The 17,984-nt window shown below is 46.8% G+C and overlaps 4 protein-coding genes across 9 annotated transcripts; 2 read left to right on the top strand and 2 right to left on the bottom strand.

Annotated features, from left to right (window-relative positions):
- The first annotated feature begins 145 nt into the window (after nt 1-145).
- On the top strand, nt 146-4,471 carry LOC108037968 (F-box/LRR-repeat protein 4). Of its 2 annotated transcripts, XM_017114646.2 has the most exons (10): nt 146-1,049; nt 1,113-1,206; nt 1,763-1,967; nt 2,266-2,889; nt 2,956-3,065; nt 3,131-3,295; nt 3,349-3,514; nt 3,572-3,763; nt 4,077-4,146; nt 4,205-4,471. In XM_017114646.2, exons 1-10 carry the CDS (start codon nt 729-731, stop codon nt 4,268-4,270), a joined length of 2,013 nt encoding a protein of 670 aa, XP_016970135.1. In that variant the 5' UTR covers nt 146-728; the 3' UTR covers nt 4,271-4,471. The 2 variants fall into 2 exon arrangements, with proteins under 2 accessions (XP_016970135.1, XP_016970134.1); XM_017114645.2 differs by having other exon boundaries at nt 146-1,206.
- Nucleotides 4,472-4,987: 516 nt separating this feature from the next.
- Nucleotides 4,988-16,191, top strand: LOC108037966 (inositol polyphosphate-4-phosphatase type I A). The gene is given in 10 exon segments (XM_044461013.1): nt 4,988-5,284; nt 5,475-5,608; nt 5,755-5,913; nt 5,987-6,226; nt 6,229-6,261; nt 6,831-7,346; nt 7,703-8,252; nt 9,129-10,446; nt 11,190-11,923; nt 15,615-16,191. Coding segments are annotated over 9 exon segments (3,804 nt in total). The 5' UTR covers nt 4,988-5,284; nt 5,475-5,487; the 3' UTR covers nt 15,748-16,191.
- Nucleotides 11,901-14,964, bottom strand: LOC108037967 (histone H1E-like). Of its 5 annotated transcripts, none has more exons than XM_044461020.1 (2): nt 14,914-14,964; nt 11,901-12,425 (listed from the first exon to the last, which is right to left on the bottom strand). In XM_044461020.1, exon 2 carries the CDS (start codon nt 12,397-12,399, stop codon nt 12,043-12,045), a length of 357 nt encoding a protein of 118 aa, XP_044316955.1. In that variant the 5' UTR covers nt 12,400-12,425; nt 14,914-14,964; the 3' UTR covers nt 11,901-12,042. The 5 variants fall into 5 exon arrangements, with proteins under 5 accessions (XP_044316955.1, XP_044316956.1, XP_044316957.1 ...); XM_044461021.1 differs by lacking the exon at nt 14,914-14,964 and adding an exon at nt 14,737-14,787; XM_044461022.1 differs by lacking the exon at nt 14,914-14,964 and adding an exon at nt 14,383-14,405.
- LOC123037946 (39S ribosomal protein L38, mitochondrial-like) lies at nt 16,118-17,979 on the bottom strand. Its single transcript, XM_044460812.1, has 5 exons — nt 17,889-17,979; nt 17,358-17,660; nt 16,927-17,284; nt 16,576-16,874; nt 16,118-16,513 (listed from the first exon to the last, which is right to left on the bottom strand). The coding sequence occupies exons 1-5, from the start codon at nt 17,977-17,979 to the stop codon at nt 16,227-16,229; spliced, it is 1,338 nt and encodes a 445-aa protein (XP_044316747.1). The 3' UTR covers nt 16,118-16,226.
- Nucleotides 17,980-17,984: the final 5 nt, after the last annotated feature.

The following is a 17,984-nucleotide window of genomic DNA, read 5'->3' as shown; positions in this document are numbered from 1 at the left end:
AGCATTTATGTTGCATTTCCAGCGATTTAGTCGTTTGGGGAATCCCCTAAATTAAATTCAATTAATGGAATATAAATGGTATTTCTTGAAGTATAATGGTATTTATTCTTAAGCCAGATGGTATTTTTGATCGTTATCGGTACGGTCACACGCTGGCATTGTTGTTTTTACGAGCCAAAATTTTGTTTTGTGATTCGTTTTGCCACAAAAATAGCTGACCAAAATAGAGGCGCCCAGCGGATTACCCCAAGCAGTGACGCCCTCAGTTTCGAGGATAGAAGGGCAGAGGTCAGAGGTCAGCGGACAGTGGAGGAAGCAAAAGCGAGGCGCGGATAAAGCTGGAACCCAAAGTGGACTCCGCAACTGGCCATTAATTGGATTAGCGTCCAAGCACAGCGACTTAAACCGGGAACAAGAGCCATTGAGGTCTGGCCCAGCAACGTGACCGAACCCAGGCGTACCTGTACCCCACCCAAGGCAATCCCAAGGACAGGACGCGCTCAAGGACCACAATTACCCTTGGCACACAGGACGCTCCAGCGGAAGGACACCGGGATCAGCGGAGTCAGCAAAATCGGAAGTGGGATCAGCGACAGCGACTCTGGCTTGGTTATGCCCATCGCCTGCCCTGGTACGCGGGACGGGAACTGGGGCTTGCGCGCTGCCTGCAGGCGATCGACACGCTGAGGCTGACCTACGGCCCGCGTCCACGGCAGCTGGCGCTGGCCATGTCCCTGCTGGCCTACGTAGAGCCTGGGGAGTCCAGCGACACGGAGCCGGAGGCAGAGGCGGAGCCAGACGCCCTCGTCGACTTCACGGCCATGCTGAGGCAGAGACAGCGCGAGTACGGCGGCTGGTTTGGCTGCGGCAGCAAGATGCAGGCGGAGCAGTCCGACCAGGGATACTACCTGGAGCAGTATGTGCTGGGCGTGCTGGACTTCAGCTCGCAGTATGGCATCGACTACAGCATCTCGTATACGGCGGCCAATGTGATTGGACGGCCCACGAAGTTCCCAGCCTACGGCGACTATCCGGAGACCTTCCCCATGGTGAGTCGATCTGGCCCGTGCAGAACCGTCCGTTCAGAGTTCCCCTTCAACTCTCGCCCGCAGCGCACCTACGGTGACTGGTGGCAGCGGGCTCCGTCGGCCACCCGAGAGATTCAGGCCCAGAATCTGCCAAAGCTGGCCACGCACGACTACATTGGTAAGAACCCTAGATCCTCAATGAAACACCTTGACATTAACAATAAAGAAAAGGTTTATATTGTCCAGATTAATACTGCTATTCAAAAAGGCTGCCTTAAAACTGTATGACCGATTGATTATTAAACTCTATAATTAACACCATATTTTTGCTTTAACTTAACTGCTTTTATACTATTAAAGAGCATATTTTAATCAACTTATCCCTTAAGATAAGTATCTACAATTATCACCAGTTAAATTACGTGTTATTATTTCCGACATTCCGCAAAAATATTTACTCTTAAGGTGCATTTAAACATATTACATTACTGGGTAAGGTTTTCCTAGAAAGGCTAGGACCTTAGCACCAATATCCTTTTATAAAAATAGTAATAACAAAACAATAAATAAATATTTTTAGAACAAGGTATCCTTAATATTGCGAAAAATAGACCAGAATTCAAGAACGTATTAGGTTTATATACAAAATAAGTTTAGCATATTCCAAATTAGATGCAGACATTTTTACATACTCTAAAAACTCTAACCACGTTTATTTATCCAAACCATTCCAGTTGTGTACTTCGAGGAGTTTGTGGTGCCGACGGAAGTGGCCATCTTTGAGACCTTCAATCCGGGCGCAGTAGTGCGCATCTGGGCTTACGGTCTGACCAAGCACTGGACATGTTTGTGGGAGGCAACGGAAAGCGATCTGGCCCGGCCGGCACTCGACTCGCGTCGCTTTGCTCCGGCTCTCAAGAAGACTACGATGATAACGAAGTGAGTATTTACTGACTTAAAAAGGCTTTTGATGTTACATACAATACAATATAGACACACAGCTCAGGCACGCAGTCAGATATAAACTTGTAAAACATGGCTATTTAATATATTTCGCAATATTACGATTAAAATAAGTTTATAAGTTTATTTATTAAAATCCTATGATGTTACAAATAAAACGATGTTATTTAACTTAAGACAGATTACAATCTGGTTTAAGCAGTAAGAAGTTAGCTTTCGCTTCGTTTCAAAAGTAACTACACCTTCCTGTAATGATGATCCCTCAATCTGGCAGGACACTGCGCATCGACTTCAACCACAGCCGACTCAACTACTACACGGAGATCGACGCCATAATGCTCTGCGGTCGCACCGTATCCAAAACGCAAAGCCTTCTCGGCAGGCAACAGCGGACGAAGCAGTCGCATCAGTCGCAGCGGCAGGCGCTCGTGTCCCCGCCAGCGGAGGCTGCCGGACCACCTGCACCCGATGGCAGTGGGGGACCCATTAGCTACAAGCTGCGCACTCTGAAGTTTCAGCCCAAGTGCCACGAGGACGGCGCCACCAAGCTGCACGACTTCATCAACAACGACCTGAGCCAGTTCCTGATGGAGCACAGCGTGGAGGGCGGGGAGCCACCGCCACGGGTCTGCCTGACCGATCTGCCGTTCGAAATCCTCCTGCGCATACTCAGCTACCTGGACCTCAAGTCCCTGTTCCGCGTGGGCCAGGTGTCGCGCACCTTCTACGACATCTCCACGCATCCGCTGCTCTACGCCGAGCTCAGCCTGAAGCCCTACTGGCATGTGGCCAGCTCCGAGCTGCTCTGCACGCTGGCCCGCCGGGCCACCATGCTGCGCAAGCTGGATCTGTCCTGGTGCGGCGCCCTCGGCAATGTGTCGCCCACCGAGTTCAAGAAGTGAGTACCGATGCTGACGGAGCAATATGATCAATATGCCAAAATCTTGTTTATCACCCTTTTTAGATTCCTGACCCAACGCGGCGATAATCTTACCCACCTGCGACTGAACTCCTGCAAGTTTCTTAATGCCAGCTGCATTGAGAATGTGGGCATAGTCTGTGATAACCTGATAGGTTAGTTTTGTTAATTACCGCTGGTTGAATAAATAGTTATGTAAATATTTATATCGTCCTCTCAGAGTTGAGCCTGCGCAACTGCGCCACTGATCCGCCGTTGCTAAATTTCTCCTGTCTTGCCAACCTCAAGAATCTGGAGCGTCTCGATCTCTTCCAAACGGCCTTTGAAACGGAACTGTTGCTCAGCATGCTTGAGGGCAACCGCAAGCTGAAACACCTGAATCTTGGTAAGCGAAAGAACCGAAATTGAATGGAGTATATTGTATATATATTCCTGTAGCATTCTGTGGTGTCTCCGTGAACATGGACAATGTGGCCGCCCATTTGGCCACGTACAATACGCAGCTGATCTCCTTGGATCTGTGGAAGGCGCACTTCCTGTCGGCCAGAGGACTACTGTCGCTGACGCGCCTGCATCAGTTGGAGGAGCTCGATTTGGGCTGGTGGTAGGTGAAAGTCTTGCCTTGAATGCCTTTAAATTACATGTTATCCCAACCGCACAGCTTGAGGGAGGCATCGCTCGGAGATGGCCTGTTCCAGTTGCTGTCCAACTGCCCCAATCTGAAAAAGCTATTCCTGTCGGCGGTGCGAGGAACCACCGAACGCGATCTCATGCATATTGCCGCCCTGGGCAAGAATTTGGAGCAACTGGACCTCATGGGCATTCTGAACATAACGCACGAGCGTGTTTATGAGTGGGTATTTTTCATTATTTTTACCTTTGCTTATTGTGGTTGTTTGTGATAGAGTAAATGGAAATGCATACCAAGCGATTAATTTGATCAATTTAAGAGATTTTAATCACACTTAATAATAGTTCAGATGTTGGACTATTATATCCTAAAGATTGAAAGATAAGTTCACACAAAACAAGACAATTTAGTACGACTTGTTATTTAGTTTTGTTGGTATTCTATACTGATCTAGTTAAATAAGTTTTGATTTTTAAATTAGCTGTGGTCAGATGATATTAGTTAATGTTTGTTAAAATATTCGACTTCATTTCAGCATTCTAGTTCACTGTCCGAAGCTGCAATTGCTCGACCTGAGTTTCTGCGATAATATAATGGATCGGGATGTGAGTGAACGTAAACTGATCTAATTTTCAAATAAAGCTAAAACTTTTCTTCCCTCAGTTCGATTTGCTAGCGGAATGGTCGCATCAGTTCACCGTGGATATCAAGACCAGCCGGCGTTACTAGCCCTTTAATTCGATTCCCCAATCATTGGACTATGCAGTCCTAGTAGCTATTATCTCTGGTACCATGATAAGTGTACTTTTAGATCCTATATGTATGTGTGTCACTCTCTTTCTGTGTTTATAGTAAAATGTTATCTATCTACTGTTATAAATATGAAACATTTGATATTAAACGATTTAATAGATTATTTAAAGCACTTAACTTAATGCTAAATAAATATTAATACTTTTAGTGGGCGGGAAGAAGGACAAATATTGGGAAGATGGTTTTTTAATATCCCAAATGGCTAATTTTTGATTATAGAATTGTAAGGCAAGATATATTGATTACCAAAGCGGGATAAAAATAAATATGAATATTTTGTAAATTGCGTTTAGGTAAATCAATGCTAGCAATGGATTAATTAGGGGGAAATATATAAAATGAAACCTTTTTTTCGCGATTCCATAGTTGGCCAAGAAGAACAAATTAATTATTTTTATGAGCCATAAAAACTGAAAGTATAATTTCACTTGATTTACTCTCGTAAACCGTTAAAATATTTTCAATATAATAACTAAAGTCTGTTTTAATAATTTGCACATGACATTCAATTTTGTATTTTTATGAAATATGTTAAATGATTATTCAAAACCCGATAACATTATCGTTCTTTAATTTCGATTGGATAATAATTTTTGTGCGATACCCATGACAACGTTTGTCATCGCTAAAGCGTCAAGCTTGGACGCTGCCCAACACTGTCGCCAACGGGAGATTTTCCAATATGAAGCTGGAGCGCAGTGCGCTTATCTACTGCCAAATTTAATTAGTTGTTTATTATTGGCACAATTACGAGATTACGATTACGGCGCAGCCCGGGGCAGTCACTCCGAGCGACGGATGACCCAACCCGTTGGCCAGCAGGAGCAGCCAAAGAGAGAGAGACGAGATAAGTTGGCATCCGCAAACAGCTGGGCTGCAGCAACAACAACAATAACAAGGCAGTAACGAGGTCGCAGGACCAAAAAGGAGGTGTGTATGTGTATCCTTGGCACGCCCACAGCCCACAGTACCCGCGCCCAGCCCCTCCCCATAAAAGCTGGCCAGCCCACGCCCACTGGGCACGTACACATCGTGTAATTGCCGTGAATTATTGATGTGGTCGGGCTGCGGGCGTGCCCGTCCATCTACGGAGTACTAATCGAATGGGTTGTCCACGCAGGGTCGCCATCGCCATGCGCTTTAACAAGTCGGAACTGAACTCCCTGGCCAGCAATCCAGCAACCCGGTTCGACAAGGAGGGCCTGCTCATTATCATCGACCGCCAGGAGGGATTCCTGTGGCGCTCCAGCGAAGGTATCCCCAATTACACACCACCCATCTAGGCACTCACCCATTCATTCAGCACCGTGCACCTGCACCCTTGCACTCACACCACATCACACCACACCACATGTCCTGTCCAGGCACTTGGCTTATGCACTTCATTCTCCCGCCCACAGTCAGAGTTGAACGTTGGTGTAAACTGCGTGGCAATTTACTGTTCTACCTCAAGGATAAGGACCCCAAGTCAGCGGTGGCCGGCCTCTTGGTGCTGGAGAACTGTCGTCCGCGAATACAGAATGAAGAGCGTGATCCCGAGGGCTACGTTTTCGATCTAGGTGAGTGGCGGTATCTGAGTGCCCAGTATAATTGGGAGTGCCTTTGATAATTGATTTTCCCCTGCAACGACAGACTTCAAGGACAGCGCATCGGAGCGCTTCATCAGCCGTTCGTCGGCCGAGCGCCTGGCCTGGGTGCACTGCATCGAACAGGCATCCAGCGAGAAGCTGAACGTGCTCATCCGGCAGCTAAAGGATCAGATCGTCGCCAAGGGCCGCCAGCTGAACGGCCCGGGAATGGGGAATCACATTGACTTGGGAATGCCCTTGGAGCAGCAGGTGCAAGAGCAGCTGCAGGGCCAGCCGGCGGAGGAGTCGCCCCCCTGGAGGTGGTGGCGCCGTTTGAAGGTGATCTTATACAGTTCTAACCTAAACCAAAAAACCAAACAATCAGCCAAGGAGCGCGGAGGTCGTTATCGTTTCAGTTCTGTTAACCAAATCCAAATATTTACCCATGCTCTGTTCCACTCACCCACCCACACCTGCACTCCAAGCCTCTCGCTCACTTCCATGCACCCACATCCGGTCTGTTGTCATTAGATTCCATTTTCGATTAACTCAAAAACGCTTCATTCGCAAACATTCTGCATATATATTGTTAAATTTTGTATTTTGTGAAATCTAATCGTAACCGGAGGTGGGTCGCGATTGAACTGAAACGTTTAAGATTTTGCTCACAATTTTTAAATTTATATGTTATATTTTTATGTGTAATCCAAAGCCATTTGGATATGGAATTTAATCCATGTGATGGAGCTGAAAAGATGAATTTATTCTTGGAATAAACTTTGTTTTGCTAATGAATTTAAACGGAATTAACTGTTGTTTGTTATTTAATCCTAATCCCACCCGCTTTAGCACTGCCCCCTTCAAATCCCTCCCCTGTGATCTCACCTGGTCTACTCTTCTTCTTGCAGAACTCGATCTCTCGGAGCTGCCCATCTGCGAGACGGCCCTCTCCTGTGATACCCTGCCCCTGGACACGGTGGGCCGGTCGCCCAACCCGCAGGTGGTATGCTCGCTGCTCCCGGCGTCTGGAGAGGATTGCCTGTGGCGAGAGCATGCCCGCACCGAGCTGCAGGAGCGCACGCGCAGCCCGCAGTTCCTGTGCACCATGCGCTTCCAGCGCAGCACCGGCTTCTCGGCCGCCACGCGCCTCCGCTTCAGCGTCTACGACGTCCGCGAGCGGATGACGCTCACGGCCCTGCCGCTGGGCCACGCCGAGGTGGCCCTGGGCGTCATTCAGGACACCAGCCGGCTGCGCCTGCCACTCACATCGCCGCGCGGCGAGTGCGGCTTCATCACCCTGGCCTCCTGGTCACCCGACGCCGCCGTGGAGCCCGGCCAGTCGGGGAACGGGCCCCCGCGCTCCAGCACTCAGCTCTTTGACGGATCGGGCGCCGCCACGGGAGCCACCACAAGCAGCAGGCGAGGTGAGGTTATAGATATGTTCATCCCGAGACTCAACAGTAAAATTCGTTTAGGAAAAAAATCCTTTAAAATTGTCGAAATGATAAATCGTACTGCGTGAATAATAGGAATCCATTTACTCATAAGGTTTTGAATCAGCTAAATAATTTTAGCATATGAGGCATATTAAGTTTGAAACATTTTATCATTGAAACCTATTTGTCATATATGGGCTTTAAGATTCGACGGCGTCCCAGAATTCAAACGAACTTAAATCGGGAGTGCATTTGCCCAGAGTTTAGAATTAGAATTATTTAATTATCCAAGGAATGATATATGAGAATTACCACTATACCATGTCGACTTAACTGATCCACAGCCCATCGTCGCACCCAGTCGTTGCCGCCCAAATTGGGAGTTCGGTTGTTTGTGCCGCAGCAGTGCGGCCTGCAGCGGGTGTGCTCGAATCCGCGCCTGCGCACCTACCGGCTGCACTCGTCCCTGGGGGCGGACATAAGTGTGCAGGAGACGCTGCTGGAGGCGCGCCTGTGCTGCCTGCTGCCCCAACAGCTGCTCTCCATCTGGATCCAGCGCGAGAAGGAGCTGCTGCAGGAGATCTCTGGAATGGGCGAGCTGAGTGGCGAGTGGCGATGGCGCCAGATGAACCTGCTCGAGGAGCACCTGCGCCTGCTCAAGGACTACTCGCAGGCCAAGCAGAACATCCAGCAGCTGGCCCGCGACGGCATCTCCTTCAAGCGCTCCTCGGCGAAGGCGGACGAGGCGCTGGAGTTCCTGCCGGTCAACCTGCACGTCCAGCGGATGTGGGCCCAGAACGACACGCTGCAGCGGCGCGGCCTCCTGGACGTGGTCACCGTGGGCGCCTTCACGCGCCACGACGCCAAGGGACGCAAGTGCGGCGGCCTGATCAAGTGAGTGGAATATGTCATTGGGTAAAGAACCTGCACAAACAGAGGGGTTATTATGATGTCGGTCGAGAGTTTGTACACATTTTCGAAATTAAAGCAGTAGAAAATTCCGAAAGATATTTAACCACTGTCTGAAAACATCATCTGTAAGCACAAAAAGTAAAAAAATTCTCTATCCTTTAAAACATTATTATTATTTTGGATTCTCTAATGCAAATGTGATCCATAACAATCGTTGAAAAGAAATAACAAAAGAGATTTGAGCAATTCTAAAAGTTTTGCCTTTTTTTTCTCTTCGAAATTCTATAATTTGTCTTTCTAAATCTAAAACAGTTTCATAATAATTAAAAACAAAAAATGTAACGATTAATCTGCAATATTGCTATATTTTTAGTTATGGTTATATTTTAATATTTTTTTTCTTATTTTTTTAGTTTGCAAAATTGGTGTGAAAATTTAGTATCACAAAAATCCTAAAGAATATTGTCTTTCACATGATTTCTGTCTCTTTTATAAAAATTAAAACAATACAAATCGTTAAAAAGAAAATTGAAAAATCTAAAAAAATAATTAAGATTATAAAGATCCTAAAAATGTTTTAACTAGATCTGCTTACTAAATAAAATTTGTTTGATAGTCATAGAAACAATTTTCCTTAAGTACACTTTTTTAGTTTTTTTTTAAATTCGACTATTACCCTTTTTTTTGCTGTATAATTTGTTATATTGTTTATATTTGGAATGATCGGGTGTATCGGTATTTTCCTAAAGTCAACGAGGGTAACTCTCGCAACCCTTGGTTCTTTCTTTCTTTTTTTAAATGAATAATAAGAGTACCGACCTTGAGGCCATCCTTAATGATTTATCCTTTGTCCGACAGGCTGCTGCAGGAGAGCAAGTCGTGGAAGCTGGAGCAGAGCAACGCGTGCAAGGTGCAGGCGGCCAACGACGCCGTGCAGGCCACCAAGCAGCTGCGCAAGGAGATCGTCGAGCTGATGTCGCAGCTGCTCCAGCTGGCCAGCCGGCGCAGCTCCAAGGACATGATGCCGCTGTGCAACCAGATGGTGGCCCGCACACGCACGCTGCTCAACATCTGGGAGCCGAGCATCGTGGAGGAGGCGGTGACCTTCATCGAGCGCCATCGCATCATCGAGGAGCCGGAGAACGTGCTGATGGAGCCGATGTCGCCCTTCCGCAAGATCACCCAGCAGCTGACAGCTCTGGAGCTGAAGTCGCCGGAGCTGGAGGACTTTGCCACCCCGGTGGTGGCGCCGCCAGATCTCTGGCCCCGCGGTCAGCCACCGCTGATGCGCTCCAACAGCTGGCATCCGAGTAACAGCTCTCCGTCCAGCTCGCTGGACATCCGGGCCATCGACTCGCTGCAGCATGTGGTCAAATGCTACAACGATCACCTGCGCAGTCTGGAGCAGGGCAGGAATCCCCGCGAGGCCGAGGAGGAGGCCACATATCAGTCGCTGCCGCTGGCCTGGCAATCCCAGTACGCGGCCACTTCCACGTCCACGTCCCAAGTCCCAGAAGTGCCAGCCAATCTATCCGTGCTGCAGCTAATCGATCTGGACGAGATCGGGCGACGGGAGCAGAGGCAGCGGCATCAACAGCCACCGGCCGGGTTCCTGGACACCAAGCTGATGAGCTCCTCGCCGTCGGCCAACTACTACCGGCCCACGGAGGAGCCGGAGCCAATGGATCTCACCCAGCTGAACATTGAGGCGAGCGTGATGTGCCTGGTCAGCAAGCTGAAGTTCTTCTGCGGCCGCTGCGACAGTCCGGCGATCCGGTTGCGCCATCCGAAGGTCCCGCTTAAGCGGGAGGGCTTCGCAGTGGCGCCGCAGCAGGCGCCGGACGTGATCTCTGCGCCAGCAGCCGGGAAGCAGCCCCCCAAGCTCGATCTGGATCTCAAGCCGACGGCGGAGAGTGGATCCAGTTCCGGCTGCCCCGGATCGGTGGCCGTGACAGTCAAGAAGGGCAACAAGTTCACCGACGGCCTGGACCTCTCAATGACCACGGATTGGGCGGCGGAACTGCGGCCCAGCATGCGCAAGCTGCGCCACGCCATGGACCGCCTGCTGAAGACCGCCCGGCTGATGCACTCGGTGCAGCGCCTGCAGCAGGACATGCGCTGCAACCGGCTCCAGGCGAGCATCACGTACCGCAGGGACGTCTGCTTCTCCCAAGCGGTAAGGAGAAACCTAAGGAAGTTGGGTTATAACCAAATTCCTGCACCCGAAACCTAAAGTCAAACCAAAAACAGAGTAGACCAAACAAACACAAAATCGGTTTAGGAAAAGGCAAGATAATAAGCCAGTTTCGGCAAGACGAAGCTTATATACCAATGCAGCATTTAAAACAATTTATTAGTCCTATCAAGACAATCTCTAGAAAATATTTAAGTTATGTCGGTTTCTTTTATGATCCAGTCTTTCACCTAAATGAAAAAATACATTTTTAAAAGCAAGTCGTATTTAAGTGCAATCCACCATTTGACCAGTGCAAGTGTGATGAAGTTTATTATAAACAATCAATCCTCGATTTATGTATAGATATGAAACAATTTCTAAAGGCATTCCGATTTGCCTAAACAGATGAATGTCAGGTTTTGCCCCAAAGAATAAGCTACATTCTTAGCCAAACAGTCTCATATATTAATATCCAATTTTTCTTTTTGTTACATAGATTCAAAGAAACTAGAGATTTTGGTAGAGTTTTGAGTAGAGTCGTAGTCTTATCCATAGAGGACCTCGTAACTCGACTGCTTTTTTGAAAACCAAAATATTTGAATAGGTATATTTGCGACCCAGTTGGGTTGCATTTCTGTGTTGGATCTACGCATTCCCGAATACATTTGGGTGGCCATCTCTATTCCCGCGCAGGCCGTGGCTGCAACTTCTGACGAAAAACTAACGAACATCCTTCCTTTCAGCTAACCGCGCTGGTCAGCTGTCTGATGGTCCGGCTATGGGGCAGCGAGCTTGACATGGGCTACTTGGTCATGCTCCGCGATTTGGGGCCGCTGGCGTACTTCGAGGGCCTGCTGACGCTGTACGGTAACGAGGCAGACATGTTTAGCGACATGTGTATCGCCATTGAAGACTTGTCCGCCGTCAGTTTCCAGCTGGTTCGAGCACAGGGCGAGACGGCGCTGGCGCCGACGCCCCGGATCACAGGATCGCGGCAGGCGTTAGAGGTGCAGCTCCCTGTGCCGGAGCACTCGCTTCCGGGAAATGGCACCTCCATCTCCTTCAAGATCACGCCGGTCTTCTTCAACATCGGCATTAATGAAAAGGCCAGCTTTGCCGAGACGCTGGGTCAAACTCGTGAACAGCACCGCTCCAACTGGGACAACTTTCTCCGCCTGAGCCAGTACTTCGGGCGCTACCGGAAGCTGGGCCTCGGCTCCGTCGACTCCGGTGAGTCGCTGCAGTCGCTCCTTGGCTTTATGGAGCAGCAGCTCCGGGCGAACGTCTCAAAGAACGTTAAGATTCTTCACCTGGCCGAGGACGCTTGCCGGCTGATGGACGGGCTACGATTCACGTCCTGTAAGAGCGCCAAGGATCGCACCGGCATGGCGGTGACCCTGGAGCAGTGTCGTGTGCTGGTCCGCGAGTTCCAGTTGCCCGCCAAGCACGTGCCCTACGCGCTTGGTACGATGAGAAGGTGAGTTTTGAAAAGGGAATAGGGATGAGTAGATCCAAGTCGGGTTTTAACTGTCTGAATTTTGTTAACCCTCTACGCTACAAAACAGGATATGTTGATTAGGATCCTATAGGAATAGGTCACTTCTTCTTGGGCTTTGCACAAGCCGCCTTCTTGGGCTTTGCAGCCGCCTTCTTTGGCTTTGCACAAGCCGCCTTCTTGGGCTTTGCAGCCGCCTTCTTTGGCTTCGCACAAGCCGCCTTCTTTGGCTTCGCACAGGTCGTCGCCTTGGCCCTCGCAGGACTTTTTAGCTTCACAAACCTTTTTCTTTTTTCCACAGACATTGGCTTGTGCTTTGCGGATGCTCGCTGTGTCTTTACGCGCGGTGTGGCCTTACGCTTCCTGCCTCCCATGTCACATCCTCTATCGGTTTGCGGAGCGTCACTCTCATATTCCTCGCTCGATGTGGGGTAAAAATATGTATCGGACCTACCCATGTTTACTAAGAAATTTGTTCTACTATCTGAAAGGAAAAATACGTTGATTTAAACTGAAAAATACCACTGGATAAGTTTTCTTCGTGAGAACTTGCGACAAAATGTGGACGTGTACTGAGTTATGGGAAGCAAGTTAAATAGTAAATATCTGATCGGGCTCACAAGGGTTGCTATGGTTTAAAAGTTGTATGGGACTGTCACAAAACAATTTCTTAAATGAAATTTGTAAATTGTTTAAACAATTTGAGGTGTTTATTCGTCGAAATACGGACGTGTACTGAGTTATTGGAAGCAAGTTGAATAGAAAATACCTGATCGGGCTCACGAGGGTTGCTATGTTTTAAAAATTGTATGGGACTGTCACAAAACAATGTCTTACCGATTATAAAATTAAATGAAATTTATGAATTCTTTGAAAAATTTGAGGTGTTTATTCGTCGAAATACGGACGTGTACTGAGTTATTGGAAGCAAGTTAAATAGAAAATAGCTGATCGGGCTCACAAGGGTTGCTATGTTTTAAAAATTGTATGGGACTGTCACAAAACAATGTCTTACCGATTATACAATTAAATGAAATTTATGAATTCTTTAAAAAATTAAGGTGTTTATTCGTCGAAATACGGACGTGTACTGAGCTTGGGAAGCAAGTTAAATAGAAAATACCTGATCGGGCTCACAAGGGTTGCTATGTTTTAAAAATTTTATGGCACTGTCAAAAAAACAATGTCTTACCGAGTATACAATTAAATGAAATTTATGAATTGTTTAAAAAAAATTCAGGTGTTTATTCGTCGAAATACGGACGTGTACTGAGTTATTGGAAGCAAGTTAAATAGAAAATAGCTGATCGGGCTCACAAGGGTTGCTATGTTTTAAAAATTGTATGGGACTGTCACAAAACAATGTCTTACCGATTATAAAATTAAATGAAATTTATGAATTGTTTAAAAAAAATTGAGGTGTTTATTCGTCGAAATACGGACGTGTACCGAGTTATTGGAAGCAAGTTGAATAGAAAATACCTGATCGCGCTCACAAGGGTTGCTATGTTTTAAAAATTGTATGGGACTGTCACAAAACAATGTCTTACCGATTATAAAATTAAATGAAATTTATAAATTCTTTGAAAAATTTGAGGTGTTTATTCGTCGAAATACGGACGTGTACTGAGCTTGGAAAGCAAGTTAAATAGTAAATACCTGATCGGGCTCACAAGGGTTGCTATGTTTTAAAAATTGTATGGGACTGTCACAAAACAATGTCTTACCGATTATAAAATTAAATGAAATTTATGAATTGTTTAAAAAAAATTGAGGTGTTTATTCGTCGAAATACGGACGTGTACTGAGTTATTGGAAGCAAGTTAAATAGAAAATAGCTGATCGGGCTCACAAGGGTTGCTATGTTTTAAAAATTGTATGGGACTGTCACAAAACAATGTCTTACCGATTATAAAATTAAATGAAATTTATGAATTGTTTAAAAAAAATTGAGGTGTTTATTCGTCGAAATACGGACGTGTACTGAGTTATTGGAAGCAAGTTGAATAGAAAATACCTGATCGCGCTCACAAGGGTTGCTATGTTTTAAAAATTGTATGGGACTGTCACAAAACAATGTCTTACCGATTATAAAATTAAATGAAATTTATGAATTCTTTGAAAAATTGAGGTGTTTATTCGTCGAAATACGGACGTGTACTGAGTTATTGGAAGCAAGTTAAATAGAAAATAGCTGATCGGGCTCACAAGGGTTGCTATGTTTTAAAAATTGTATGGGACTGTCACAAAACAATGTCTTACCGAGTATACAATTAAATGAAATTTATGAATTGTTTAAAAAAAATTCAGGTGTTTATTCGTCGAAATACGGACGTGTACTGAGTTATGGGAAGCAAGTTAAATAGTAAATATCTGATCGGGCTCGCAAGGGTTGCTATGTTTTAAAAATTGTATGGGACTGTCACAAAACAATGTCTTACCGATTATAAAATTAAATGAAATTTATAAATTCTTTGAAAAATTTGAGGTGTTTATTCGTCGAAATACGGACGTGTACTGAGCTTGGAAAGCAAGTTAAATAGTAAATACCTGATCGGGCTCACAAGGGTTGCTATGTTTTAAAAATTGTATGGGACTGGCACAAAACAATGTCTTACCGATTATAAAATTAAATGAAATTTATGAATTGTTAAAAAAATTGAGGTGTTTATTCGTCGAAATACGGACGTGTACTGAGTTATTGGAAGCAAGTTAAATAGTAAATACCTGATCGGGCTAACAAGGGTTGCTATGTTTAAAAAATTTTATGGGACTGTCACAAAACAATGTCTTACCGATTATAAAATTAAATGAAATTTATGAATTCTTTGAAAAATTGAGGTGTTTATTCGTCGAAATACGGACGTGTACTGAGTTATTGGAAGCAAGTTAAATAGTAAATACCTGATCGGGCTCACAAGGGTTGCTATGTTTAAAAAATTTTATGGGACTGTCACAAAACAATGTCTTACCGATTATAAAATTAAATGAAATTTATGAATTGTTAAAAAAATTGAGGTGTTTATTCGTCGAAATACGGACGTGTACTGAGCTTGGAAAGCAAGTTAAATAGTAAATACCTGATCGGGCTCACAAGGGTTGCTATGTTAAAAAAATTGTAAGCAACAGTCTCAAAACAAGGATTGCTTTGATTTAAACAATTTTATAAGACTTGAACCTCTCTCAGAGGCAGGTCATGTGAAATGAGTTTGAAGCGTGGGCGTTGAGTTAGTTTCAGCATGCCACTTTTCCGCTGATCACATGTCGCCTTACTCTGGACGGGGTTTCCATCGATCACTCTGCCACGGTTAAGTACTTTGGGCTTACCCTAGACAGGCGACTTACCTGGAAGAAGCATTTAGCATATTGGAGCTGCTGTGCTCCCACTCGGCAAAAAGCTTGGAAGATGAGATGGCTGATTCGGTCGGGCAGTGGACTATCGCTGACGGCGAAATCAAAACTTTTTAAGGCTATTTTGACGCCTACCCTTTCTTGGGGAATCCCATTTTGGGGCACTGCCTGTAACACCTCCATAAAACTATAAGAATAGTGCCCAGCCAAAATTTTATGACATGATGAACGCCCCTTACTATATACGAAACTCCACTAAAATTTAATTGAAAAATATATTTATTGTTAAATAATTCAATTCTGCTCTTCCATTTTATTTCAGTGAGGGAACGCGCATGGATAACGTACTCAAGAACATTGGGAAGCGGAAGTATGCCTTCAATCGAACTCAGGTCTCTTTTCTGCCGGCCATGTACAGGCCACCAGTTGGTAGCTACGGCAAGGCGCAGACTTAAGGGCTCCACTCGGGATCCCCATCCGAATCCAAATGTCCAAATGTAGAGCGGTCCGGTCGATCCAATGGCGGTCAAGTACTTAATGGACATGGGACAACTTAACACAGAGATATGTATATCAGCGAAGCGAAGCAAAACAAAACGTATAAAACTGTGCCAAAAATACATACAAAACAATTTAACCAATTTTGCGCGAGGCAAGCAAAACATAGAAACAAGTGAGAGGAAATAATAGGTAACTAATTAAATTAGCACATTGAAGGAGTCACTTCCGGACAATTGTTAACGCATCACACAATTCCAATTCCAATTCGGTAGTATGACCCGCTATATCCCCCTTCCCATATTTATTTAGGCTATATCCACGTAGTTGTAGTTTGCAAAAGAGGCAACCGTACTCTAGCGACTCATTTACTTCCAGTGAATAAAAAACAAACTTGTTAACCACTATTACCCACAAACCTAACAGCATTGCATCCCTAATAGTCCTGAACCCGTCCGGTGCCCAGACGCTGCTTCCGGATCTCTGTCTTCAGCCACGAGGGTACATCGCGAATGGGATGGGCGTTGGGGAAGCGCAACGACTGCTCCGGTCCTTCGAAGGGGTGTGTTTTGGCCAGCTTCCGTTCCAGGTACTCCTTGTTGACCTGCTTTTGGTCGCGGTGCTTGTCCATGTACAGATTGAAGGGCTGTTTCAGCGGGAAGAACTTCTGGTCGGCCAGATACGGCTTGGGGAAGTCGTACTCGTAGACTGGCTCCTTGCTCTCTGCGCGATAGGTGCCAAATTATTACTGTGAGATCTGACGAGATCGCCACCGCTTAACTCACTTAAGACATCATGGTACAAATGGGTCAGCGACTCATCCCAGTTGGTCTGATAGAAGGCCAGGCCAGCCGGCGTCAGCTGCTCTTGGTGCTGGCGATAGAAGTCAAGGGTACTAAAGGTGCGCTTCTCCAGGTTGTTGTAGTCGGCATCGGCCAGCTGATAGGAGCCGAGATCCAGACGCGCCTCCTGCTTGTAGAGCACGAACACCATTCGCTGGTAGCCCACGCCGCGGGGCGGAAATGGCGGTAGATACTCGGCGAGCACCTGGCCATCGCCCACCTTGCCGTTGGGTATGTTGGCACTGCAAAAGACGGTTCAGGAATGGCGTCCTCTTCAGAAAAAACTGAACTTACATGAACCAATGCAGGCATTCCGCCGTCGCGTTTGTGTAGTGCGCATCGGGATTGGTGGCCAGCAGGGTCCAGTAAGTGTCCTGGCCGGCGGCTTGCCCGGTGATGGGGTCCAGCAGGCCATCGAAGCTGATCTGCGGCGCCTTGGCCGCCTCCGCCGGCTTGATCACGTTGCCATTGTAGACGGGGGCCAGACTGTCACCGTCCACCTCGTAGCTTATGCTGAGCGGCACCCGGGGCACAAAGTAAGCGCTGCCGAAGAGGTGCTCGAATATGCCGTAGTGATCTGCAAGCAGACGCAGATCGTGCTGGCCCGTGGTCTTTACGTAGGTCCGCTGCACCTTGTCCAGGTCAATGATCACTGCGGGCAGGAGATAGGGGAACAAAATAAGCGATTGTGGGTACACCTTCCCATGATCCCTGGCTCCACTCACACTTGTTGGTGCGCGCCAGCTGCTCCAGTTCCTTGCTGGACCGCTGCGCCTTCAGGTGCTCCAGTCGCGCCTTTAGTTGCGCCGATCGCGACTCCTTCAGCTGCGGGAAGCCAATGTTGATGCGGGCCGCCACCTCTGGATCAGTGGCGGTCTCCTCTGCGCCAAGGATCGCACCGGCATGGCGGTGACCCTGGAGCAGTGTCGAGTGGTGGTCCGCGAGTTCCAGTTGCCCTACGCGCTTGGTACGATGAGAAGGTGAGTTTTGAAAAGGGAATAGGGATGAGTAGATCCAAGTCGGGTTTTAACTGTCTGAATTTTGTTAACCCTCTACGCTACAAAACAGGATATGTTGATTAGGATCCTATAGGAATAGGTCACTTATTCTTGGGCTTTGCAGCCGCCTTCTTTGGCTTTGCACAAGCCGCCTTCTTGGGCTTTGCAGCCGCCTTCTTTGGCTTCGCACAAGCCGCCTTCTTTGGCTTCGCACAGGTCGTCGCCTTGGCCCTCGCAGGACTTTTTAGCTTCACAAACCTTTTTCTTTTTCCACAGACATTGGCTTGTGCTTTGCGGATGCTCGCTGTGTCTTTACGCGCGGTGTGGCCTTACGCTTCCTGCCTCCCATGTCAC

The sequence above is a fragment of the Drosophila rhopaloa genome, unplaced genomic scaffold (genome assembly GCF_018152115.1).
Source record: "Drosophila rhopaloa isolate 14029-0021.01 unplaced genomic scaffold, ASM1815211v1 contig_3, whole genome shotgun sequence".
Classification (NCBI taxonomy): domain Eukaryota; kingdom Metazoa; phylum Arthropoda; class Insecta; order Diptera; family Drosophilidae; genus Drosophila; species Drosophila rhopaloa.
The sequence above is the reverse complement of the archived record's forward strand: the minus strand, read 5'-3'. Positions and strand labels throughout refer to the sequence as shown.

Bases quoted from the DNA above. Each gene is read 5' to 3' on its own strand.
- LOC108037968 (XM_017114645.2), top strand. From the start codon at position 729: ATGTCCCTGCTGGCCTACGTAGAGCCTGGGGAGTCCAGCGACACGGAG. The intron at 3,764-4,076 runs GTGGGTATTTTT...ACTTCATTTCAG, and splicing joins ACGCACGAGCGTGTTTATGA to CATTCTAGTTCACTGTCCGA. The intron at 4,147-4,204 runs GTGAGTGAACGT...TTCTTCCCTCAG, and splicing joins ATAATATAATGGATCGGGAT to TTCGATTTGCTAGCGGAATG.
- LOC108037967 (XM_044461020.1), bottom strand. From the start codon at position 12,399: ATGGGTAGGTCCGATACATATTTTTACCCCACATCGAGCGAGGAATAT.
- LOC123037946 (XM_044460812.1), bottom strand. From the start codon at position 17,979: ATGGGAGGCAGGAAGCGTAAGGCCACACCGCGCGTAAAGACACAGCGA. The intron at 16,875-16,926 runs GTAAGTTCAGTT...CGTCTTTTGCAG, and splicing joins GAATGCCTGCATTGGTTCAT to TGCCAACATACCCAACGGCA. The intron at 16,514-16,575 runs GTGAGTTAAGCG...CCTATCGCGCAG, and splicing joins TTTGTACCATGATGTCTTAA to AGAGCAAGGAGCCAGTCTAC.